A 21,503-nucleotide genomic window follows, 5' to 3' on the forward strand; every position below is an offset into this window, starting at 1 on the left:
TATTAAAACAAACAGAAGGTTTTGGCTCAATGCGAATGACTAATACTGTTTGCGTTTCCTGACTGTCTAGGCCCTTGCCTCCCTCGAGAAGCAGCTCCTCACACCAGCCAAGGGTGCATTGGCATGACTACGGCGTTGCAATTAGCATCTAGTTGGGCAAATTAAAGACTCTATAAGGTGAGGCAAAGTGGTCAGGCACTTTCACTGATGAAGAGCACCATAAAACGCTGAGATGGTTTTGCTTCTATGGGTTCAAGCTGCGTTTCTTCTTGCAACCCTTCTATCTTCTCTCTCACAGCTACATGTACGCGGTGAAGTTCTCTTAAAAAAGTGTTTCTACTGGAGAAGCTGATGATAAGATTCCTTAATAAATATTCATATCTTTCTTGATAGCTATTCCTTGTTTTGAAGATTAGATATAAGCTTGTGTTCTAGCAAAAATACAATTAACTCTGAAGAGAAACTTGTTACATCTTTTTCTAGGTACCTCTTAACTTCACTTTCTCCATTACATATCTGGGCTTGTCAGTGGAAATGCTAAGGCACAAGCGATGTTTACACAGTCCTCTTCCTCAGCCGTTTCCAACACCCCTCTACCAGATGCTAGTGACCTCGGACTGATCTTGAAGCTTCATAGGAAGAATCCTGCATTTTCATGTAGGACAAGTTAGAGTCTTCTTAAAGTCCTATCTCTTTTGATGCTGGAAGTTAAGGACAAATTTTAGCTTTTTTGCTTACCCTGCCCAATTGTTGTTGAGCATTTTGAAATCACATTAGCTAATCAGCTATTTTTCTACATGACTGCTGCATTTCTGAGAGAGAAAATAAGGTTCTTTCATCACATTGCATGGGGTTGGAAGGTTTCTTTTTCTGAAGACCTTTGCAAAGTCTGCTTGCAGCAAATTGGAGGAAAAAGAGGAGAAAGATGTTACATACGCATATAAAGACAGAAAAAAAAAGACAGGATGGAGTTAGCGACTTCACATCAACCAGATATTGTGAAGTGATTGTTCTTGTTTAACAGCATAAGGAGAAAGAAATACATTGAAATAAATGGAAAATTAAGAGTTAAGAGGTTCAAAATCAAGTATGATGCAAAGTTAAAATAAATACATAAACAGGTCGAATCAAATTATTTCTTCACGTTTCTTCTTTGCGGAGATTCTTACAATTTTACTTTACACCAGAAGGAAGTGTACTTGACTTTTCTTTCCCCCTCCTCTTTTCTTTTTCTTTCTCCTTAATTTTTCTTTGATCTATTACTAGTGTACAGATGACACTATAAGATACTACCATGACAATAAGCAAAAATGTATGTTTTATAAGCACTGACTAAAAAACTGATTATGATCCAAGAAGGAAAATGTTGCCTCTCCTCAAACCACTGATGTTTCCTCCAAAAATGTCCCTTGAAGAAAAAGGGTGAAGGAGCACTAGCTTAGATGCCTGATTTTCAAAGCCTCTTTCATTCTCAAAAGGATGCTTTTGCTGATGCAAATGGCCAATTCCTTTCACTTCAAACACTTAATATGAACAGTTCCATTAGTGGAGTCCATTGGAAGAATAAGTGAAAAATTGTGTCTTTTAATGATTCTCCTTGTTCTTTTGAGCTGTTTAGAGGATGATGATTCACTGTATCCAGGACTATTTGAAGTAACAGTTTGGAAAAAAGTCTTAGAAGACAAACTACCAAACCACTGCTCAGTCATGTTCTCTTCTCCAGGATGGTAATAAATAGTGGACTTCCACATGGAAATATAAGATCTGGAATTATAGTTGATGCACTTTAAAGAATTCCTGTTTTATTAAATTTACTGGAATCATTTAGTCATATCTACAGAAAAGCTATGCCAAGACCAAGGGCTTGTATTGCCTTAAATTGGAATTATGCCTTATGTACCTCAATATGATGAATACTACGTACATATTTCAAAACTCATATTAGCTTTTCTCAAAATTTATTTAATTGCAAAACAGATACATGCTTACAGGTGATCAAACCTACAGTTACTAAGAGAAAGAGATTATATGCTTAGTTAATTCCATATTTCCTCTGGTGCAAACATTATTTGGCCAATGTATTACTACTGTAATACAGGGGTCAAAAATATAATCAAAGAAAGCAAAAATAATATTTTAAACTTCATTGTCAGCTAAAGAAAGAGGATACTTAATATCGTTTAATATCATTTATCAAAGTAGAAAGAGAACAGCAAACTGAGACCTAACTGCTGGAAGGTCACAGCCAATAACGATTCTGCAAATAGAAATGGGTTGCAGAAGCATCAAATGCAAATTACTGTTTGCTGGAGAATTTTAATAGAGTTCTACGTCACATTATAAAATGTTTAATTGTAACCCCATTTTAATAACACCATCTGATTAAATGAAAAGATGCCTTGCTGATCGCAATTACAATCTGTCAAACTGCATATTTATTTACAGTTTGGTTTCCTAAAACCATAAGATAAAAAAAGGAAACTCTATTCAGCTTGTCAGCAAACTATAATTATTGTGTATCCTTCTGTCAGTTTCTGCATAAAACTTTTGGTTCTAAAATGGATCTAATTATAACTACATCAACATTTTTATAAATGCTTGCATTCTCTTCTCTCCTCTTCCCTCCCTCATCAGTGAAATCTTTGTTGCTAACTAAGGGAAAAACTTTTTTCTTAGTCACACATTTATTTCTCTATTTTATCTTTTCTACCCTGACTTACTGTTAGAATAAAGGAGATTCTATTCAATGTAAATATTATATATGGCCATGCACCTTCCTAACATTCCATTCAAGCGAAATCATTGGATTAGGACTTTATTGTTTTCTTCTGCTTTGGCATTAATGTCTTGAATATCAGCATACAAACTCTTTCCAAGTATATCATGTAGCTCATCTTCTGCAAAGTCTATTTATTGTAATTTATAACCTTTCACGGGAAACAGTTTGCCAGACAAACAAGAAATGAATCCAAATGTCTGAATACCATGTATGCATCAGCCAGTTATAGAAATTACATCTCCCAAAAAGACCTATTAAATCATCCAACCTATCTCTCAGCCACTGCTGGATTTTCCCATACATGTTCCAGTGCTTTAATATTACTTGGCAGACTATTGGGTTGACATTAGAAATATTTTTCTAACCTTCACCCTTTGCTTATTTTTAACCCATTATTTGTAGTGACATGCTTTAGGTATCATAAACATCTATACCTTCAATCTAGATTTCTATGTAGGGGATGACTGTAAATATATAAAATAAAATGTTAAAAATATGGACACGAACAATTGCATAAAATAATACACTATAGGTGAAAATTCAAGGAAAATTATTTTGCTCTGTGTAGCTTATGGGCTAATGCGATCTGGATAATGATTACATGCTAATAAGATTTGGTAAAAGCTGATTATTTCAATACTGTTTCTTAAATGGCCAAGACAGCTGTGAACAGAAACAGTCTAAGTTGATGTACATCCCTATGGTTATTTATTTCCTAGCTACTCCATTGACATCTATTACCTATCATTCATTCATAGATAAATATTCATTTTATAAATAGAAATATACATAAACACATTTTAAAAATAAAATAAAATACAACCCAAAGGATTAAATGGTCTACTGCATCCTCCACCGTCTTTGCTGGATTTTATGTATACAATAAAGTAGGTGAGTTTTTAAGTACTGTACACAGAGTTTGCCTGAGGAGCCTTTGCAATTTCCAAAACTAAAAAATAATTTAGACAAACATCTGTCAGGAATGACATAAGTGTAGTGTACCTCGCTTTGGGGCAGATGACCTTTTAAAGGCTTCCCTTAGACTACATTACAGAAGGAACCCGAAAGCTCCTTTTGGACCAATTTCTGTTATTCGGTAAGTTATAGAACAGCGAGGCTGCGCAAAGCCAGGATCCAGGCAGTCAGGATCCATGCGATCTTTTCCTGAAGTGCACCCTCTTCAATGCTATGACAATTGAAAAAATAAAAAAAGTAATCCAAAACTACAAACTATGTGATATTTTTCTTTATAGTTTTGTTACAGCTTGTATTAGTTTTTCATCTTTTATAATGAGTATCATCTCATAACTATGAAGGTGGAGAGTGGATCTTTGGTGACAAATATTTTTTGTCACAGTCTTAAGCTGATGTAAAACGTAACTTTACTTTTAAATAACAGAAAGCATCCTCTACTGGGCTAACTCAACTTTTGTCAAAACTCTGGGGAAACCCCAGTTAATTAGAGTTGGACAAGATTAACATTAGAGCAGGATACTTCTGAAGATGCCACTATTTTCAGCCAGTAATAGAGCTTAAAATCCAACTTAGAGGCAGAGACCGCAGTCTAAGAAGTTAGGGCGATGATGGAGGCCACAATTTAAATGACATAGGCATCGGTTACTGGGCTGGGAGCTTTCTTTTTACATGTTTCCCTCTTCCTGTGTTCAAGAAAGCTGGTGGCAAGTGAGAAGACACGAGGGCTGTGCAGAGCGTAGCTGGCAAGTCTTGGGCAGGGCAGAGCGTTAACCTTGTGGTTACGCAGGCAGCTCTCTGCTCCCCAGAGCTGGCTGTGTTTCAAGGGCAGGCAAAACTACACTTGTCTCTACTCCATGGCTCTTAAATCAGCCTGAGGTCTCAATTCCAGGTTGCATGGTGGTAGCTTAAAGGTCTCAGCTCATATAATGCATGCGCGTTATAATTACTGTGTATTTGACATGTAAAACACGGCAGTTAATTCCCATCTTTATTACATTGGAGGACTTCTGCTGGTTCTAATATTGAAAGTTGCCGCTCACCACATTACTGCCCATCTTCTGGTACTGATCATTGCACATGAAAGCAGCTCCTGGTAATACTTCCATTATTATGAGTCTCATTGGGTAGAGTCATCTCTTTCTACTCCCTTAAAATCTGTCTCTTTCAGTCTATTGCAGCTTGGGACTCATCTGTGCTTGTATTTTCTGTGAATAACATTTTACTGGTTTTCTTTTTAATAAAGTACTTGTCTTTCTATTCTGCAGTATAGTACTTGACAGATATGAGATATTGATGTTGCAAATTCCTGTTTGTGTGGTTATTAGTACCCTACCTTCTTAGCTAATTAGTGACTGCAAAGCCTGTGAGGCACAAGAAAGGTGCTACAAAGGAGCAAAGCAGAGCTAGCATTATTTTTCAAGTGCTATGGTTTATTTTCCTAGAAAACTGAACTTTAAAAAGTTTTGTCAGTGGTTATTTTACCCCATATACTTTCTGTCAGGCAACTTAAGCTGCACTTAATAACCAGATCAGCACTAAGCCTATTGCACTAAACACTTTTTATGCTACTTTATAAGAAAGAGGAGTGTAATAAAATTCATTAAACTGGGATCCCACATTTGAGTATTAGGCCATGTGGAGGGAACTGAAGCTTAGTTACTGAGTTAATCTCTAAAATTCTTTATATGTGAATGAAGGTAATCTTATAGTGTATTAGAAGGAAGTCCCATCTCTCAATAAAAAAAAAAAAAAAAAAAAAAGGTTGGATTCTTATCAAGGGCCTGATGTTATAAATCCTCCATGCACATGGCTCCTTTTTTTTTTTTTTTCTAAAGAACCAGACCCTAGACATCTAATTTCAAAAATTTGTTTGGCTAATGTAACTGCTGCAGGGATGAACTTAAGGTGCCTTTACCTCAATGTCACCGTTGTCCTGAGAGGCAGAAGTTTGAAGACTGGATAGTAAGAAGCATCACTTACTATTCAGTAGCTATGTCATAGCTCTCCTTAACAAAAAGACTAATTATTAACTCAAATAGCAGAGGTATATACCATTAAATTCACTGTTGGGCACTGCAACAGTCTGATAATTCGATTTGGTTACAATTTTCTATGATGCACCCACATTGAGCATGTCGATTAAGCGTGTTGCACTTTTACTTCAGTCATTTGGCTCTAGTTTGTCCCTCTTGAATACATGAGGTGAATTCACAGCCTGGAGACAAGGAGGAGTTACAGGTGCTACCCTCTCTTTTAAGCAGAGGACTTCAGGGACTAACAGTGGTATCCATACATCCTCTTTATCTCTATATGCCCCAAGCACTGCTGGCCACACAATTTCCAGGGCAGGACAGGCTCACAGAGTCCGAAGTCACCACCTGCAACATCTCCATTGCCCCTTCTCCTCTGGTTGAGGGTAGGTGATGGTCATACATGACAAGAACTGGAAGACTTTTGTTAACCTGCCTTCAGATGGAATGGGTTCCTTTTTGTGTTGTTTTTTTTTTTCCTAAGACAGAAAGATAGACAAAAGCATCCTCATTCCACGCAGTTTCTGCCCTCACATACTTTAACTTCTTCTTCTTTTTTTTTTTTTTTTGTAACTCTATTCATCTAGGATACACACAAAAATGAATTAAGAACCTTTATTTTCATATCCTTATTGTCCAAATCTAGAAGCCGTAGCACTTAACATGGGGACATAAATGCTGTTCAAAGCGTGTGTGTAAGTGAGTCTATATAGATGAGTTCCTCAGTCGCATGCATGTGGTTAAAGTGCAGGATTATTCCAACACTGGAAGTCAGCATTTTACGTGCTGTCCTTAGGGAATTCCAATATAAGAATGAGAATTTACATAGTGTGCCTGTATGGACTTTGTATATATGAAGAAGAAAAAAACAGATACAGAAATAAAGCTAAAATGAACCTTTGTGGTACTGAATGGAGAAGGGCAGGGTAAGGAGTCCTTAGCTTCAACATTTCTTAATTTTCTTGATAAAGAATAAATAAAAATAAGAAGTTCACTGGTTCTGTCAGAATCTCAAAGCACTGCCAAGTAGTAACATTTCTTCGTCTGTATTATCACTTAATGCTAGACCTCAGAGCACTGATGAGTATCTGTGGATAACTGCTGAAATATCTATTACTCTGTGAAAGCAAGACTAGAGGAGAATTTGTATTCCGCTCTAGCAGATTGTACCAGCATGACATTATAGGTTATTTGTTGTTTTAGTTCTCAGCAGAGTAATCCAGCCCATGTAAACTTTGCTTAAGACAGTATGTGCCTTCTTGGGACTGGTTTCCTGCATACAACATACTGTTCAATGCCCTGAACAAAGTGGGATGAGATGGTGAAGGTACCACAAATCCATGTAGGGTTTGCAATCTTCTCAGCTGCTTTCAAGTTCCAAGGAAAGCAAAAGCATTCAATTTAAATTATAAAAACAGGCGGAAGGAGAGGCTACTCTGCCTGATGCACACAACTCTGCCTTACATCTGTACTGTGGGCTTCTTCCTTTTTGTTTTCACAAAAGCATCCTCATCTTTCTTTAAAAAACATTTCATTTCTATTGCATCCACAGGCCTTAAGATCACTCATCTTTTTTTTTCCTCCCTCTGAAGACTGAGAGAGTCTTCAGAAACATTTCGTAATCTTGCTGTTCTTGACAACTACATACTATGTTAAAAGCGGCAGATTAAAGTCAACAATCTCTACTGCTGAAAACCCCGAATTTCTGACATTTTCTGAGCTGTTTTCTCTATTTGCATACTCTATTATCTGTTTTGTTTGACGCTTGCAGCTATGATGCTGCATATGCATTAATCACTCCTGTGTGTACTTCACAAACAAGGTGTTATATCATCTCTCACCTTCAACTAAAGGCTTTCTTTTGGTGCCACATTCACCATGTCATAGGGAGTGAAAGTCCTAACTATACCTTAGAGTCTGGTTAAAGTCTAAGAGATAATTCATATTGCTCCAGGAATTTTGTTTCACTTTTTTATGTAGCAAATAATTTCCTATTCAGATCGGAGGTAACTGCTGTGAAAAAAGAGTTCACCAAAGCATCATCTATGGAAGGCTGTTCTCAGAAATAAAATATGCCACTGTGCTATTTCTTCCTGCATTATACAGAAGTTGTTTTCCTACTTAATCTGTGAAATACATGAGCTAAATAGTCTCAACAACCACACTTAAATAAGTCTAATATAGCCTTCTACTAGCAAATATGTAATATGCAGGTATTTATAAAACCAAAAGTCAAGTTACATATTAACCAGCTTCTCTACGTAACATTCTCTTGTCTTTCTGGTGACAAAACTGCGGAGCAGACATCAAAAGTAAGGAAGCTAAACATTATGTCCCAGAGCCCTGGACAGAATAAATCATCATAATTTCACTGAAGACAATGAAGTTATGTTGACTGACACCCGCTGGAGATTTGGCTGTACAGCCTTACGGTTAGGCTGTTTGACAAAATAAGTCGCACAAGTCTTTGCTGCAAACAAGCCAGTTTCTAGAATGTGTTAATAATAAAAAAAAAAAAAAAGGGAAAAGAAAGATCTCCTACAAAAATGTAAAGTTGTGTATTATGAGAAAAGAATAAATAACACAAGGTGTTTCATGACCTTAACTTTATGATTTGGTGGTTTTGATGGCAATAACTCACTGTAATAAAATTTGGGGCAGCAGCAGGTCTGTGTAGTATAACAGTAAATTTTGATGTAAACTGAAGACCAGAGCCTGGTAATGAGACACAAATGTGAAGTATTCACCAGAGACTGAAAGTATCTTCTATTGCACTTTCATGCACTACAGGCTAGAAAAAAAGTATCCGAGTGCGATTCAAATCTCAACACCTGGTTTGAAAAAGGGGCAAATCTTTGGTTTTGTTATGAAAGCAATCCATTTTGGTTATCAGAAATATAAAATTTCTGTTTGACTGAGTGGTTTGCACTAACCCTTAAGGTGCCAAAGAAATGCAATTGCACATGTCATCCTCAAGATGAGTCAGGAATATTAAATTTAAAATACACCGTATCAAGCTGGTAAAAAAAAATCTTTTAAATACACGCCAGCTATGATAATAATCTTCTATATTGGATTTATTAGCAAGTGTTCTATGGAAAGGAAATACTAGTTTCATTCTACCTGAGAGGAAAATTGAAAAAAAAGTAGCTGTCTGCTTTTTTTCACTGTTATGTGGTGCTACGTTTTGTTTAAGATATTACTCTCTCATGGGCTGCATATCTAAAAATTATAATTCATGAAAAAGTATAATGTAATTGTTCAAGCTTTGATGAATTGGGGCATAATGTTAAATAATTATTCATTGCCTTTATTCTTCTGTCAAAGTGTGCGGAAAAAAAAAGCTTTTTATTGCTTTTTTTATATAAGGACATGAGCCTTTGTGACATGCATTTTATTTTAAACTAATGCTTCTATTATTCCACATCTGAATAATTATAGCTGACATCATCTACTCTTCAGTGTCCTAGAAGATCTTTAGCTCCAGTCCACCGTTACATATTTTATGCATTACATGAAAAAAAACTCAAGATTTTGAAAATATTTATTTTAAAAACAGCAATGAAATTGTCTGCAATCACATTTTCTGCTCTGCTTTGAAAGCAGCATTATTCAATATGCCAGTGGTCTTTTCCATAAGAGCAACATATTAGAAATTCATGCTGCTCTAATACATCTGAATCCATTGATGTACTGCACTCCCTATAGACCTAAAGAGACATTTTCGCTTCAGTTTCATATGTCCTGCACATTACCTACTGATGTGCTGGTTGTCAAAACAGTTGTACAGTAGCCTTTGAATTCAAAGTGTGCCTTGACTGTATACTAAAAATGACAATAAACCAAAGTATATACATTATGCTGCCTTTTGTTGCAAGCACAAATAGAACATTTGGGAAATAAATCCCCTGATTTTATTGCCTTTTAACTTCTTTTCCACTTTAAACTTCAAAACTAGAAATTTGAGGCATTCAGAGAAATTGAAATCTCTTTCTTTCTTTCTTGTATTTTTTCCATAGCATACCATCATTTACAAAAAAAGATCAGCACAAGGATTATAAATGAAAGCATTCCAAAAGTAGTTTTTCCCCCCCATAAAAACAGCACTGTGATTTTTATCCCTGGTTTCTTGGGGGAAAAACAGTCATCTATAGGATATACTACCAAAGCTGGAATGCCTATAATTTTGTTGATGAAATGAACACACAGTCAAACTCATCGTATACAACACATCCAAAAAACATTTTTGCAGATAAATGCACATTCTCATAGGAACCATATAGATCACATTTATTCGCAAATGGAGGAAGAGTATTTCTGGCAGTCCTTGTAAGAGCTCTGGAAAATTCATGCAAGCAGAGAAGTGCAGGCAGGTCAAGACACAGCTGAAACTGAACCAAACCTAGTGGATCTACCTTCCACTGTAATATGTGAGAAAATATACTTTTTCATCATATCAGGAACAAATATGCCTACAGAGCTATCAGCACACTTTTATTATGCAGTTATATCTATACCTACTCTGTTTAAGAAACAGGAATGGAAGTTATGTCCAGTTTGAAAGAGGACTTAAGAGCGTTCGCACATATGAACCATCACACCAGGGCTGGACCATGTCGCACTCAGATTCTACATGAATTCTGAGGCTCCTGAACTCCCAATATTTGCTATAATACTATAGATAATACACATATAAAGAAGTCTCCAACATGTGTGTGACACCTAATGGGAAGACATGAATACAAGAAAGTAAAAGTCAATATAAGAACTGACAGAATATTGAGAAAAATAAACTTTAAGTGTTTTTTTTTATTTTCCTTTAATACTGAGGGTACAATAAGAACTTCAATCAATCTAAAAAACATCAAAGGAGGCTAATTCCAAACGTAAGTGTCAGATACAGTAAATGCCAGTGAGAAATTTTCATCTCTCAGCATTCTGAAATTTTTCAGAAAGAGAATTCTCACAATGTAGAAAACCTGCAAGAAGCAGATTCCTAATAAAAATTCACTAAGCTAGTGCTGGGTTTTTACTGTGTGAGTTTAAGCACTTCTACAGAGGAAAATTCTTTCAGAGCTTGGGGCAAATCCTGCAATCCTTACTCAGAGGGATTTAATCTGAAGCTTGTAGGGAGCACTGCACAGCATGAAACTGGGAGTTCTGATGGGAGGAGTTTGAAAAAAGTACTTCCAAAAGGGGTAAATCCTTAATCTTCACTCTGTCCAAAATCACGGAAATCCTTGTATGAAAAGACTCAGCTGTTGAGATTAAAAAGCAGGGCTACAGTTGGAGTGCAAACTATTTTCCTATTTTTATTTGAGCTTATTGTGCCTTTCTGCCATTTGGCTAGCATTAATTAATGCACTATTAAAGAAGTAACTGAAAATCACTAGGCAGTTCTAACAAGAAAAGGTAGGTCTAATACCAGCAAATTAGTTGAAAGGAAAAATGCTGAAAGTAAAAATAAATAGATCAAATTCAATCAGATACACATTGCACTGAAAAATTCACCCCAACGAAGTAGAATTTGCTAAAGATGTGAAATTAATTAGGGATAGAGAACAGCCAACAGATTCATTTCTAAGAATATTTTTTCTAAAAATATTCATTAGTGCCCTGAAAAATGAAGACAAGTGGTTTCCAGATATGTTAACTGATAGCTGATACACCAGAAATCATATGGAACTAAGGGTTTAGATAGATTGGAGAAACTTATACATTATTTTCCATGCAAGACACTATGAAAGTGATTTAAGCAAATACTTGTCAAACGGATCAGAGTTTGATGAGATAGTAAAAAGGAAACTGAGAGATGAGTAATAGCAAGAGAATAAAGTCATACCAAAGGAAAAAAAAATGTGAAAGGGTTCTGGACTATAAAGAACAGAGAGCTTGCTTCAAAGCTAAATAAAGAATGCTAACTCTGCAAAAACCTATGTCTTTTTTCATCAATGGAAGGCCAAAAGGACAATTGAACCACTCTGTTCACTGAAGAAGTCACTGGATTCACTGAAGAATGAACTGATATTTTCTCCCTCAGTTCCTCAGCAAATTCAAATCAGAGCGGCTACACTGCAAAGTAATGATCGAGCTGTGCAAAATCATGGTGTTAACATCCTACTAGTTGTGCTAACTTGAGAGGTAGCTTTATCCCCTTGACAGACAAACCAGCTTGAGTTAAAAGTATAGCTAGTTAAAAGGCTGTCTTGTGTGTAAAGGGCATGCAAGTTAGTTGACTTAGGCCATGATGCTTCAAGGATCATGATTTATTTGTTGAATATATCCTGGGGAATGACTGTTTAAATTAAGTGCTTGTTTACTTGCTCCTATGCATATTTCCTCGAGTTCTGATTTTGATATTTTCTGATCTACACGAAGTCCCAATAGCAAAATTGCCTAGTTATATTCTTAAGCTTTTTCTCTATTTGTCCTTGATCCAATAATTCACTGTGATGATCTACTAACTCTCAAGGACCTTTGTTCAGAGGTCTTTGTGAGAGGCTAATGTGGAATACCAGAGCTTAAAAGCACACAAAGTTTCTGAGCCATAATCATAGCTCAAAAGAGGTCAATTCAATGAAATACTGTTTGTCTTTACTGGAGTATCAAGGGTTTCTCTTCTTCAGGGCCTTTTATAGTTCTGATTCGTAGAACCCTACACAAGATTTAGGTCATGTTATTTTCTGTAAGACATCAGTTTTGCAGAATTGCAAGCAAAATTCGAAGTATTGCCATTAACATCTATTTATACTTCTGGATGAAAAACTGCCTCTTCCCCTTCTCCTCCCATTACCAAACATAACCCTGGAGTTGGATCCTGACCTCAACCACAAAGCGTGCAACATCCTAGTAAATCAATGACAACTAAGCAGCACATAAGATGCCAAGATTAGCCTCCCTGCAGTACTGCTTGTTGGACATCCTCAGAGGGAACTCAGAGCTCCTTGAAACCGTGGCAGTTTGATTTTAATTAAGTTACAACGAAGCCCTGTGACAAGGCAGATTTTTGTTGTAAACTAACTGGTTTTCTGCCAACTCACATCAGTTCCTTGGCCACTATGACTTCCAAGCCCCCGGCTCTAGGACAGTTAGCTTGATGGATCAACACAGAGCTAAGCCTAGACTCCTCAGTTCCCAAACCTCCATATTCTGCCCCAGATTCCCTTGCAAACTCCCAGATCTGATTTAATTTTAGGCAATGTGATGCAGAGGTAGGAAGCTGGAAGCCTAAACAAACTTAATGCCTAAACACAGAGCCTTCCAGCTGGAACATAGTTAAGTGTCTAATTCTCGACAAGCCAAGACCCTTGGATCACTGGAGTGGCAGATCCTTAACTTTGGCTTTCTGGATGTGCAGCTCTTGGGTGGCCCATCTAGTAGTCTGAAGTGCTCCCTGCCCATTGCCAAGCTGACACTGAATCGTGCAGCCCCATCCTCTGCAACAGGATTTTTCACTCTTTGGCCTAGAATTCTACAGTGAAGCAAAAATAACAACCTCTTCTGTAAAATGGTCTTGTCTGGAACTCCTATGTAAAAAGTATACTAATTACTTGTAGAACCCACTTGAAAATTTAACATTCAAAGGAGCTCTGCAGTTATTGCAGGCAATTTAACATTCAAAGAAATGATTTATAATATCAGGCTTCCCAAGATTACAACCATAATGACTATCTGACAGACTTTATAAGCAAATCGTCCAGTCATTTCAATTGGATTGTGGCTGGCTAAGGACTGGGAACTGTAAAAAGGCTCTAGGATTTGGCCTAGAATCAGAAATAACATTTGCTGTTTTCCAAACGTGCAGTAAACATGAAAGGAGATATTAAATTTTTGTACATCTCTCAGTAGATGCAAATTAGAATGGAAAGAGCCTCATAAGAAAAACACAGAACAACAACCATCTGGATCCCATTCCTGCTTCAGCAGAAGTCAAAGTCCTGGGCCTGCTTTTGTCATTATTTACAGCAATCTACAACAGAAGCAGTTCTACTTTGGTCAGTGGACAAAATCCTTGGCTTTCAGGATTTCAACTGTAAAACTCACACTGCCTACAGTGGGAGGACTATTTTAACAATCTGAAGCTCACCAAGGCTCCAAGACTTCAGCGGTTAAGGTGCTGGCTCCCTCTGAGCCTTACAAACAGATTTGCACATCTGCATTTTCTTAAATTAAAGAAGTACAAAAAGAAAGACTGAAAATGCTTACCACAGAGAGTGAATTTGAAAGCAGTGTGCCATCTTGGCCCAGCATGTTGGAAACTGTAATTTCAGGTAGATCCATGTTTTGTGGATGGAAGGGAAGGAGGCCGTTGTGGTTCATTGGATGACACAGCGAGTGGTATCCAGACTCGATCTCATTCAAGTGCACCAGTGAGTGGTCAGGTAATGATGGAGGCGTTATAGGAGGTATGTTAAAATCTTCACTTTCAAGACTTGGGCCAGGAAATGACTGAAGAAAAATACAAAAAGTGTTACAAATCACAAAAAAAAAAAAAGAGAACAACAATAAAAAACACAGAAAAAAAAAAGAACAAACAAGCTCAACTCACATACTCCCAAGCAGTAGCTTCAATCCAGCAAAGAGAATATTTTAAGCACCTATATATTATAACAGTGCAGTTTCACCATTATGTGTGGAATTAAAAAAATGCCTCTAAGGCATAAGAATCTCTGGTACTTTCACAGCTTCCATTAGAGAGATATTTTCTAAAGATGCCAAATTCAAACAGATTTCAAGGGTCCTATTAAATTTTTCCAAGAGTGTTCATCTAGCTGAATACCTTTTTCATGGGAATTGTGAAAAAGGGAATACAATTTATAAAATTAACATTGGCTCAAAATGTTTCATAAGACTCCCTGCTACTCAGATCAAGAATTATGTAGTGAAGAAGAAAGATATTGCTTTTTGGCTGGCAGCAGAACCATGCATTTGTTCTGCTGCAAAGGAAAACAAATAAATACAGAAATACTACATGCTTTATATGGATATACTTTATGTTTTAAAAATGTGATTATAATATCTCAAAAATATGCTCTTTCCTTTCTCCATCTATAAACTCTGCCATACATATATTCATCTAAATGACTTATTCTGCAAAGCAAGTGTTTAGTCTTTTGTTGTCCGTTGCTGTTAAGCCATTCAACTCAATCTGATCCAAGGAAAAGCCACAGGCAAAGTCAGAGTAATGCACCAAGGTGGATAATTGGTATTATTTATCTACAGTCTTCCTACAGCAGATGGGCTCATTTGGGGGATAAGTGTGAGTACGCTTATATTTCTTAAAGGAATAAGGTGAGGAGCATAAGATAGACGATCCAAATCAAGAGTCAAGGGGGATCAGTTACTGCGGTTCAGTCAGCCTGAAAGCTCTCTCTGCTTCTGGGAGAGCAGCTACAGCTCTCAGCTCCTTTGCAAATGATGGGTCTTTGTACAACCCACAGGTGCCAAGTGTATGACACAGAGAAAGAAGCTCCATCCTGCTCCTTCCTGCCCTTGCTTCTTCTGGAAGACAGGCCTGACACTTCTGTTAATTCGGGAAGTGCAAGGATGGAAATATATTCTGCTCCTGCAAAAAACCTTTAGGAAGTCTGAGAGAAAGGATGTCAGTTTAAAGGGGGATATGTTTTGCCCAGCATGAGCTTGCAAACGGAGGGCAGTATGGTGCATGAATTCATGCAGAAGGACGAGGGAAGAATCAATGTCCAATTATAAACCAAGGGGGTTTTCATTATTCATCATAGTAATACTGTCCTCCCCAATGCCTGAGGTTACTCTCTGTGAGAGCATGGAAATAAAAACTTTAAATCACACCGACAACAACCAGTGTTACGTGTTTGCGGTGAGTTGCTGAACACAGAAGTCACTACTCCAGTGTACACTGCCCTGTTTTTGACTGCTTTGCTTCTTTCCTGACAAGCCTGAGGTTTATTTACCCCTCTGTTAGGGAGTAGCTTAGTATGAAAGAAGGCTGGAGGGCTAGACAAGAGCCAAATCCCAATGAATGCAAGCAGCAGGGACAGGGAAAGGGCTGGCAGTAGCATCACCATGCCTTTGCTAAGGACTGCATCTCTGTCCATATTCTGCCTCTGCATTTCTCACATATGGGACAGCAGTTTGGTCTTCCACTGCCTCTGCACTTTGCCTCATGAGAACGTTTTTAAGACATATTTTCCCCTCCTTTTACGTATTATGTTGCAGTGGAGATATCGCCCAGGGAGGAAATATGTAAAGTAAACATATACCCATGCTAAGGGGAGAGGAGGCATACTCATGTTCAAAGAAAATGTAATATTTATTATGTCACCGTTTATAAGCTGTGTAAAACCAAAAAAATATTACGGCCAAATTTACAGTTGGCTAGTTACTATTACATTAGACTATAAAAAGAAAGATCTGCAAAGAGAGAGCTTACAGGTTTAATTAAAAAAATACTAAAGGAGGAACAGAAATTGAGAAAATGACAATACTCATAATGCTATTCTGGACTAGCATTATCTCACATATATAGATTAGATTTCTATAACGCTTGTGGGCTTAGGTCCCTATAGCTTACATCTATCAGAAAGATTCATGAGCTGTGAAAGGAGGACATTTAGTGTTCAACATTGTCTCCTCCACAATCCCAAAAGATTCATGGCCTCAAAATAGTTTTCTCTCTGATTTTGTAGGTATAAAGAAGTGTTAATCCAACATTTGATTTTTATCTCTCAGTGTCCTACAGTGAAAATACCTTGTGCTGTATCTTTGATGAATCAAAATGTTCCCGCTCAACACCTTCTAGAGAAAGAAGAATTTCTGAAAAATCTGGCCTCCTACTGTCCTGAAGCAAGAGTAGCACAAGGATCTGGATTAAAGAAGTGGGGACTTCAACTTGGGGTTGCTGCCAAACCAAATACTGACGGAGTGGCTATGCGGACACCACAAATATTGAGGGTATAGAGCAAATTTGCTATCTTATTTATGCACCGCTCTTGCATATCATATGTTGAGAGTCCAGCTTTTGCTTTATTTAGACTGATTTTCAAATGTCTCTTTAATTAGTAAAATTTCAAAAAAATCTAGAAATAATTGAAATGCCATTAGGACATTAACTTCACTTTTTAAAATAGAAATTAAAATAATAGTCACATAAAACTCTACAACCCAAATCTGCAGTTGCATCATCTATAGCTATATAATAATTATTTTATCTATATGAGCTAATCATTTTAAATACTAGGTTACTCTCTTATTATTTAAAAGAAATCCACATCATGGTTACTGCTTGCAAAACTTCTAGAGTTTTGCAAATCCCACATCACCTAACACATAATTGTCAATTACACTTAAATAAGCTGCTTGGAATAGTGAAACTGTAGCAAAGGCAATAAAATGTCAAAACAACATGTAATTTATGTGGAATTAATTACCCACTATAGTAAATATAATCCTGCCGTTCTGTGGTAGTGGCTGAACAACATAGTTACACAGAACAAGCATTTCCTATAATGTTTCTTTTTGGCGGGGTGTGGGGGGGATGTTTTTTAAGGAAAAAGGCAAATAAACTATTTGAGTATTTCACCAAAGTCAGCATCCTGCCCGCATGCTAATGGCAGACAGATAATTGAAGGCACCTGAGGGGGACCCTGTTCAGCTATCATTCTCCATACCCATATTTCGTGTGTGTACAGGTGGTTCCTAAACCAAGTTATTCCATTAGTAACATGATGGTACTCCAGTGTGGCCTGTCCAGGAGCATGCTACACACACCTGTAACGACTCAGCCCACTGGCAAATCAGAAAGCAATAGTCCTATAAGCAGCTAAGCCAACATACCCCAGAAACAAGGTTGTGGCATCTGCGTGGGGAAGGAGGGAGCGAGGAACAGGGCATGTGCTTGACCTCCTCACAGCAGGCACAGGCTTCAGTGCCCACTGCTAAAGCTGTAGCCATCTCCCACCTCACCATGGGAAAATGCTCTCACTGAAGTGACCAGGCCATTGCTGGCAATGGGCATGTATGGGACTGTTTTGCTGAAACATAAGGCTATTTTCTTCCTCAGAAGAGGTTTAGGGGAACTCCAGTGCAAGACCAGGTCCAAGATTTCCATGAAGCCTAAGGTCCCACTCCCAGGCCAGTCATGACCCTGTCCTTATCCTGAGCTTTCCTAGAGCATCTCTTCTTCCAATCTACTTCCATTTATCTGGAATTGCTAATGAAAGCAGTAATCTGCCACCAAAAGCATTAGGGATGGCTACACTGCCTGTATCCAATTACAGTTAATAAGTAGAGCTCATATGTATTAATAATACATGTGGCCCATACACTCAGCTCTCCTAGGTTTTTCTTGGGGGTGGAGAGCAGGTTTAGAGTCTTTTGATCCTCCCTGGGTTTTTTCTTTCCTAGTAGGCTTTTGTATCAGGACAATTTTACTTTACAAAGTAAGACAAGACAAGAAAGAGGTACTTTTCATTCTACTGGTCACAGAAGTACCAGCAAGCTCTTCCTTTCATTTTTGAATCAAAAAGAGTAGCAATAAATGCTTTATTTGTCTTAAGGAGCTGCTAGGAACTTTGCCAGTGGTTTTGTCTTCATCTTACGACTGTGGGAGTGGGTGAGGTGTTTAGCAGCTCTTCTTTCTAGGGGAACTTTCTAGATCTCTGTTATGTTCCAGAAAGTCCTTTACAAAGTAACATCACTAAACCGACTGGAAAGCACTGAACAGACACAGACTTTAGTCTTACTTTATTATAAAGAGGATTTTAATTAACATGCGTATTTGTTATAAGCAGATCTGAATATGCTTTGTATGGAAGTAACACATTGGTGCCCTCAGAACTGAGCAACCTTGAATTTGGGCCATTCATAGACTTGAACCTATGAATAACTTTTTCAGTCAAGGATGGTCTCCCAAATCTGAAGGACAATATTCTGTATTTCTAGTTAGATTCTGTGACATTTCTACCCCAAATGATGGAAACCTCATAAAGCAGATGATATTTGAGATGCCTACTCTGAGATCAAGAGACCTTATGGCACCTTAGTCTATAATTTTATGAGAAAAGCTTTCTAGAATAAAACGATACTAACACGTAACCATGGTTCGCAGTCCAGTCCAAGTCCAAGCTTTTTTGTTCCTGAATAACAGGAACCCTTCAATTTATCTTTTATGCCACTTAGTCTGGCCAAATCTAGCAACAGGAGAGAGTTAGATGGTGGGAGGGGGCAAACATACAAATATGTCAAAGGGCAATCTTTTAATTTAGCATCACATAACTCAACTAAGCATCATGCTATGAGGATCAGTAATAACACCAAAATAATCTTGTATTCCTATTCTGTGGAACCCAGATACATTGTTTTCTGAATAATGTGGGAAATGCTTGCACAACCTGACTGTGTAAGAACTAAAGAAAACGGAATAAGGAGAAAGAAGGAAGAAAAATTAAAGCCCTTCTATGTAAATAATCTACAAGGATGAAAGTATATTGGCCAGTAAAACTTATTTATGTTTCTAAAATAAATAATATAAAAAAACACCTTTAAAAACTAAGCAGAGAAGGGATCCAAAGAAGGTACTTCAAACAGACTGACCACAAGAGGCAGCAAGCCTGCAATTATAAATCTCTCTGGAAAGAGTAGAACTAGTACTGTAGGACAGCATAAAAGATAAGCCTAATTCATTAACCCCTGTGCCCAGCAGTTGCATCAGTCACCATTCATACACTCAACAGAAGCTGGTATTAAAAATGATTCCTTAAAAATTTGGAATTTGCCTATAGATATTAAATTTAGATGGAGAGAATGGTACTGCCAACTATGTAGAGCGTGTCTTAATTTTTAATTTACACCAAGGCTTTTGCATCCGAACTGTGGAAGGATGCCAGTTTTTAAAAGATAGATGCTTCAGGCTGTCTCCTCTTCTATTATTGAACACATTGTTACATAACCGAAATAGTTATGAATTGAAAGTAATTTAAAAACAATGAGCTCATTAGAAGAAGAAAAAACAGCAGTATACCGCATGCACATTGGAAAGTTAGGATAATGTATTTGACAGCTGATATTTCTAGGAGTTTTAATAGGATCAACCTTATCTCAAATTTCTAAACAGAGGACCTTCAGAAGCAAGTGTTTTTCAGCTTCTTTTGTCTCTGCATGAACTAGGCTTGATAGCTGGAGACTGTAATGTATTACTGTGAAAACCTTCGGTCTGTTACATAAATCATCTTAACACTCAGCAAGAATTGTCCAACAGTGCCATTGATATGTTCAAGTCAATGATACGGCAAACATTTTTTTTTTTTTGCGTTTCTTCATACGGCAGACAATGGCAATAAATCATATTCATTTAAAAACACACGATATACTAATTTATCAAGCAACAGCTATCAAAAATATATTACAGGGGAAGGTATAACTTTTCTTTCTATTGTGTTAATCAATTTCTCTAATTTGCATTAGATAAAGGGCAAAGCCTCAAGCAAAACATTAATTTTCCAGATGATTTCTGTTTTCAAGAAGGAGAATGTGCTGACAATAATATTATTGATTTAGAATAATCACAGTTTCAAAGTTAACAGAATTATGTAAAAGAGCAGCATTTGTTAACGATTTCATTCTGTAGAGCCTCTTTTCATTAATTACATTAATTTTATATAGACACTGTATGAGTTTGTTTGGAAATGTGTTTTCAATGAATGTTTTAAATTGAAATACATTTTTAAAATGAGAATGAGTAGAAGCACAAATATTATAAAAGATTGCAAGGGCTTTGCCAACACCAATACTATGATCAAAGCATATAAAGTTCCTTACTGAAAAGGACCCAGCTGTGCAGCTTTTCTATTTGGAAAGTTCAAGTAAATCCTAAGGAGAAGTGAACATCGTTTTTTAGGATTACTGAGGAGTTCCAGAGGAACTCCTTCGGAAAACTCAAAGGCCCTCGGCACAGGTGGGGCACCCACAGACCACCAACCTCCTCTTCCCACGCTTCCCTGTTCCATAATCTACCTTAGCTGGTGTATCCACAGGAGGAGCCTGAGTGCTACCGTCTTAGAAATCCTTTTTGCCCTTCTCCCCTGATAACTCCCCAGCAGAGTTTGGCTGTCTCCAAAAAAATGCAACAGTTTGGGGAAGCCAGCAGCAAACACCTCTCCAGCTACTCTGGGGCTGTGGGGACACTGAGCGGAGCGGGAGTCTCTCACCCAGGAGCTTCTAGGATGGTTCTTCCTAAAGATGAGCAGAACAGGTCCCACCCTTCAGAGCTGCTGTTTCACACTGGTTACAGATCAACACAGAAAAAGATTTTCTTTGCAACAATGGGAGCAAAGATTTTTAATAATTTTAATTAAAGCTAGAATTCTTAAGTTTTTTTGGGATCGTAAGTGACAGATTTTGGTCTGCACTATACTCCACTCAGTATCACCTACAGTATAATCTTGAACTTAACAATACTCTTTTTTTTTTTTAATTGGAGATAAGAAGCATATTAAAAATAAAACCATCTCTGTAAAATATATCCAATTATGCTCACCACAAAGCACTGGGTAATAAAACCAGCAATATGCATATTCAACAAGCAGAATTTAGCTTAAAAAAAAAAGAGTCAAATATTCACAAATCCTGCTGCTTGGAAATATAGATGATACACCACATTTAACCTGTCAGAAGCCTCATTAGCATCATAGACTCTAAACCAGCAATCAAGACAGTGAGCTGTTCACATGTTTACATTTTTA

At 37.2% G+C, this 21,503-nt stretch overlaps 1 protein-coding gene across 4 annotated transcripts in view; it reads right to left on the reverse strand.

Annotated features, from left to right (window-relative positions):
* The window catches only part of TOX (thymocyte selection associated high mobility group box), a 210,512-nt gene that overhangs the window by 70,595 nt on the left and 118,414 nt on the right, over window positions 1–21,503 (reverse strand). For all 4 annotated transcript variants that reach the window (XM_088540140.1, XM_088540142.1, XM_088540139.1 and 1 more), the window contains exon 3: window positions 13,990–14,232. In XM_088540140.1, the coding sequence (XP_088396266.1) occupies window positions 13,990–14,232 (243 nt within the window). The remainder of the gene's footprint in view (window positions 1–13,989; window positions 14,233–21,503) is intronic.

Source organism: Tinamus guttatus, unplaced genomic scaffold, assembly GCF_059628265.1.
Source record: "Tinamus guttatus ecotype Peru unplaced genomic scaffold, ASM5962826v1 Tinamus_guttatus_pri_ptg000056l, whole genome shotgun sequence".
Taxonomy (NCBI): domain Eukaryota; kingdom Metazoa; phylum Chordata; class Aves; order Tinamiformes; family Tinamidae; genus Tinamus; species Tinamus guttatus.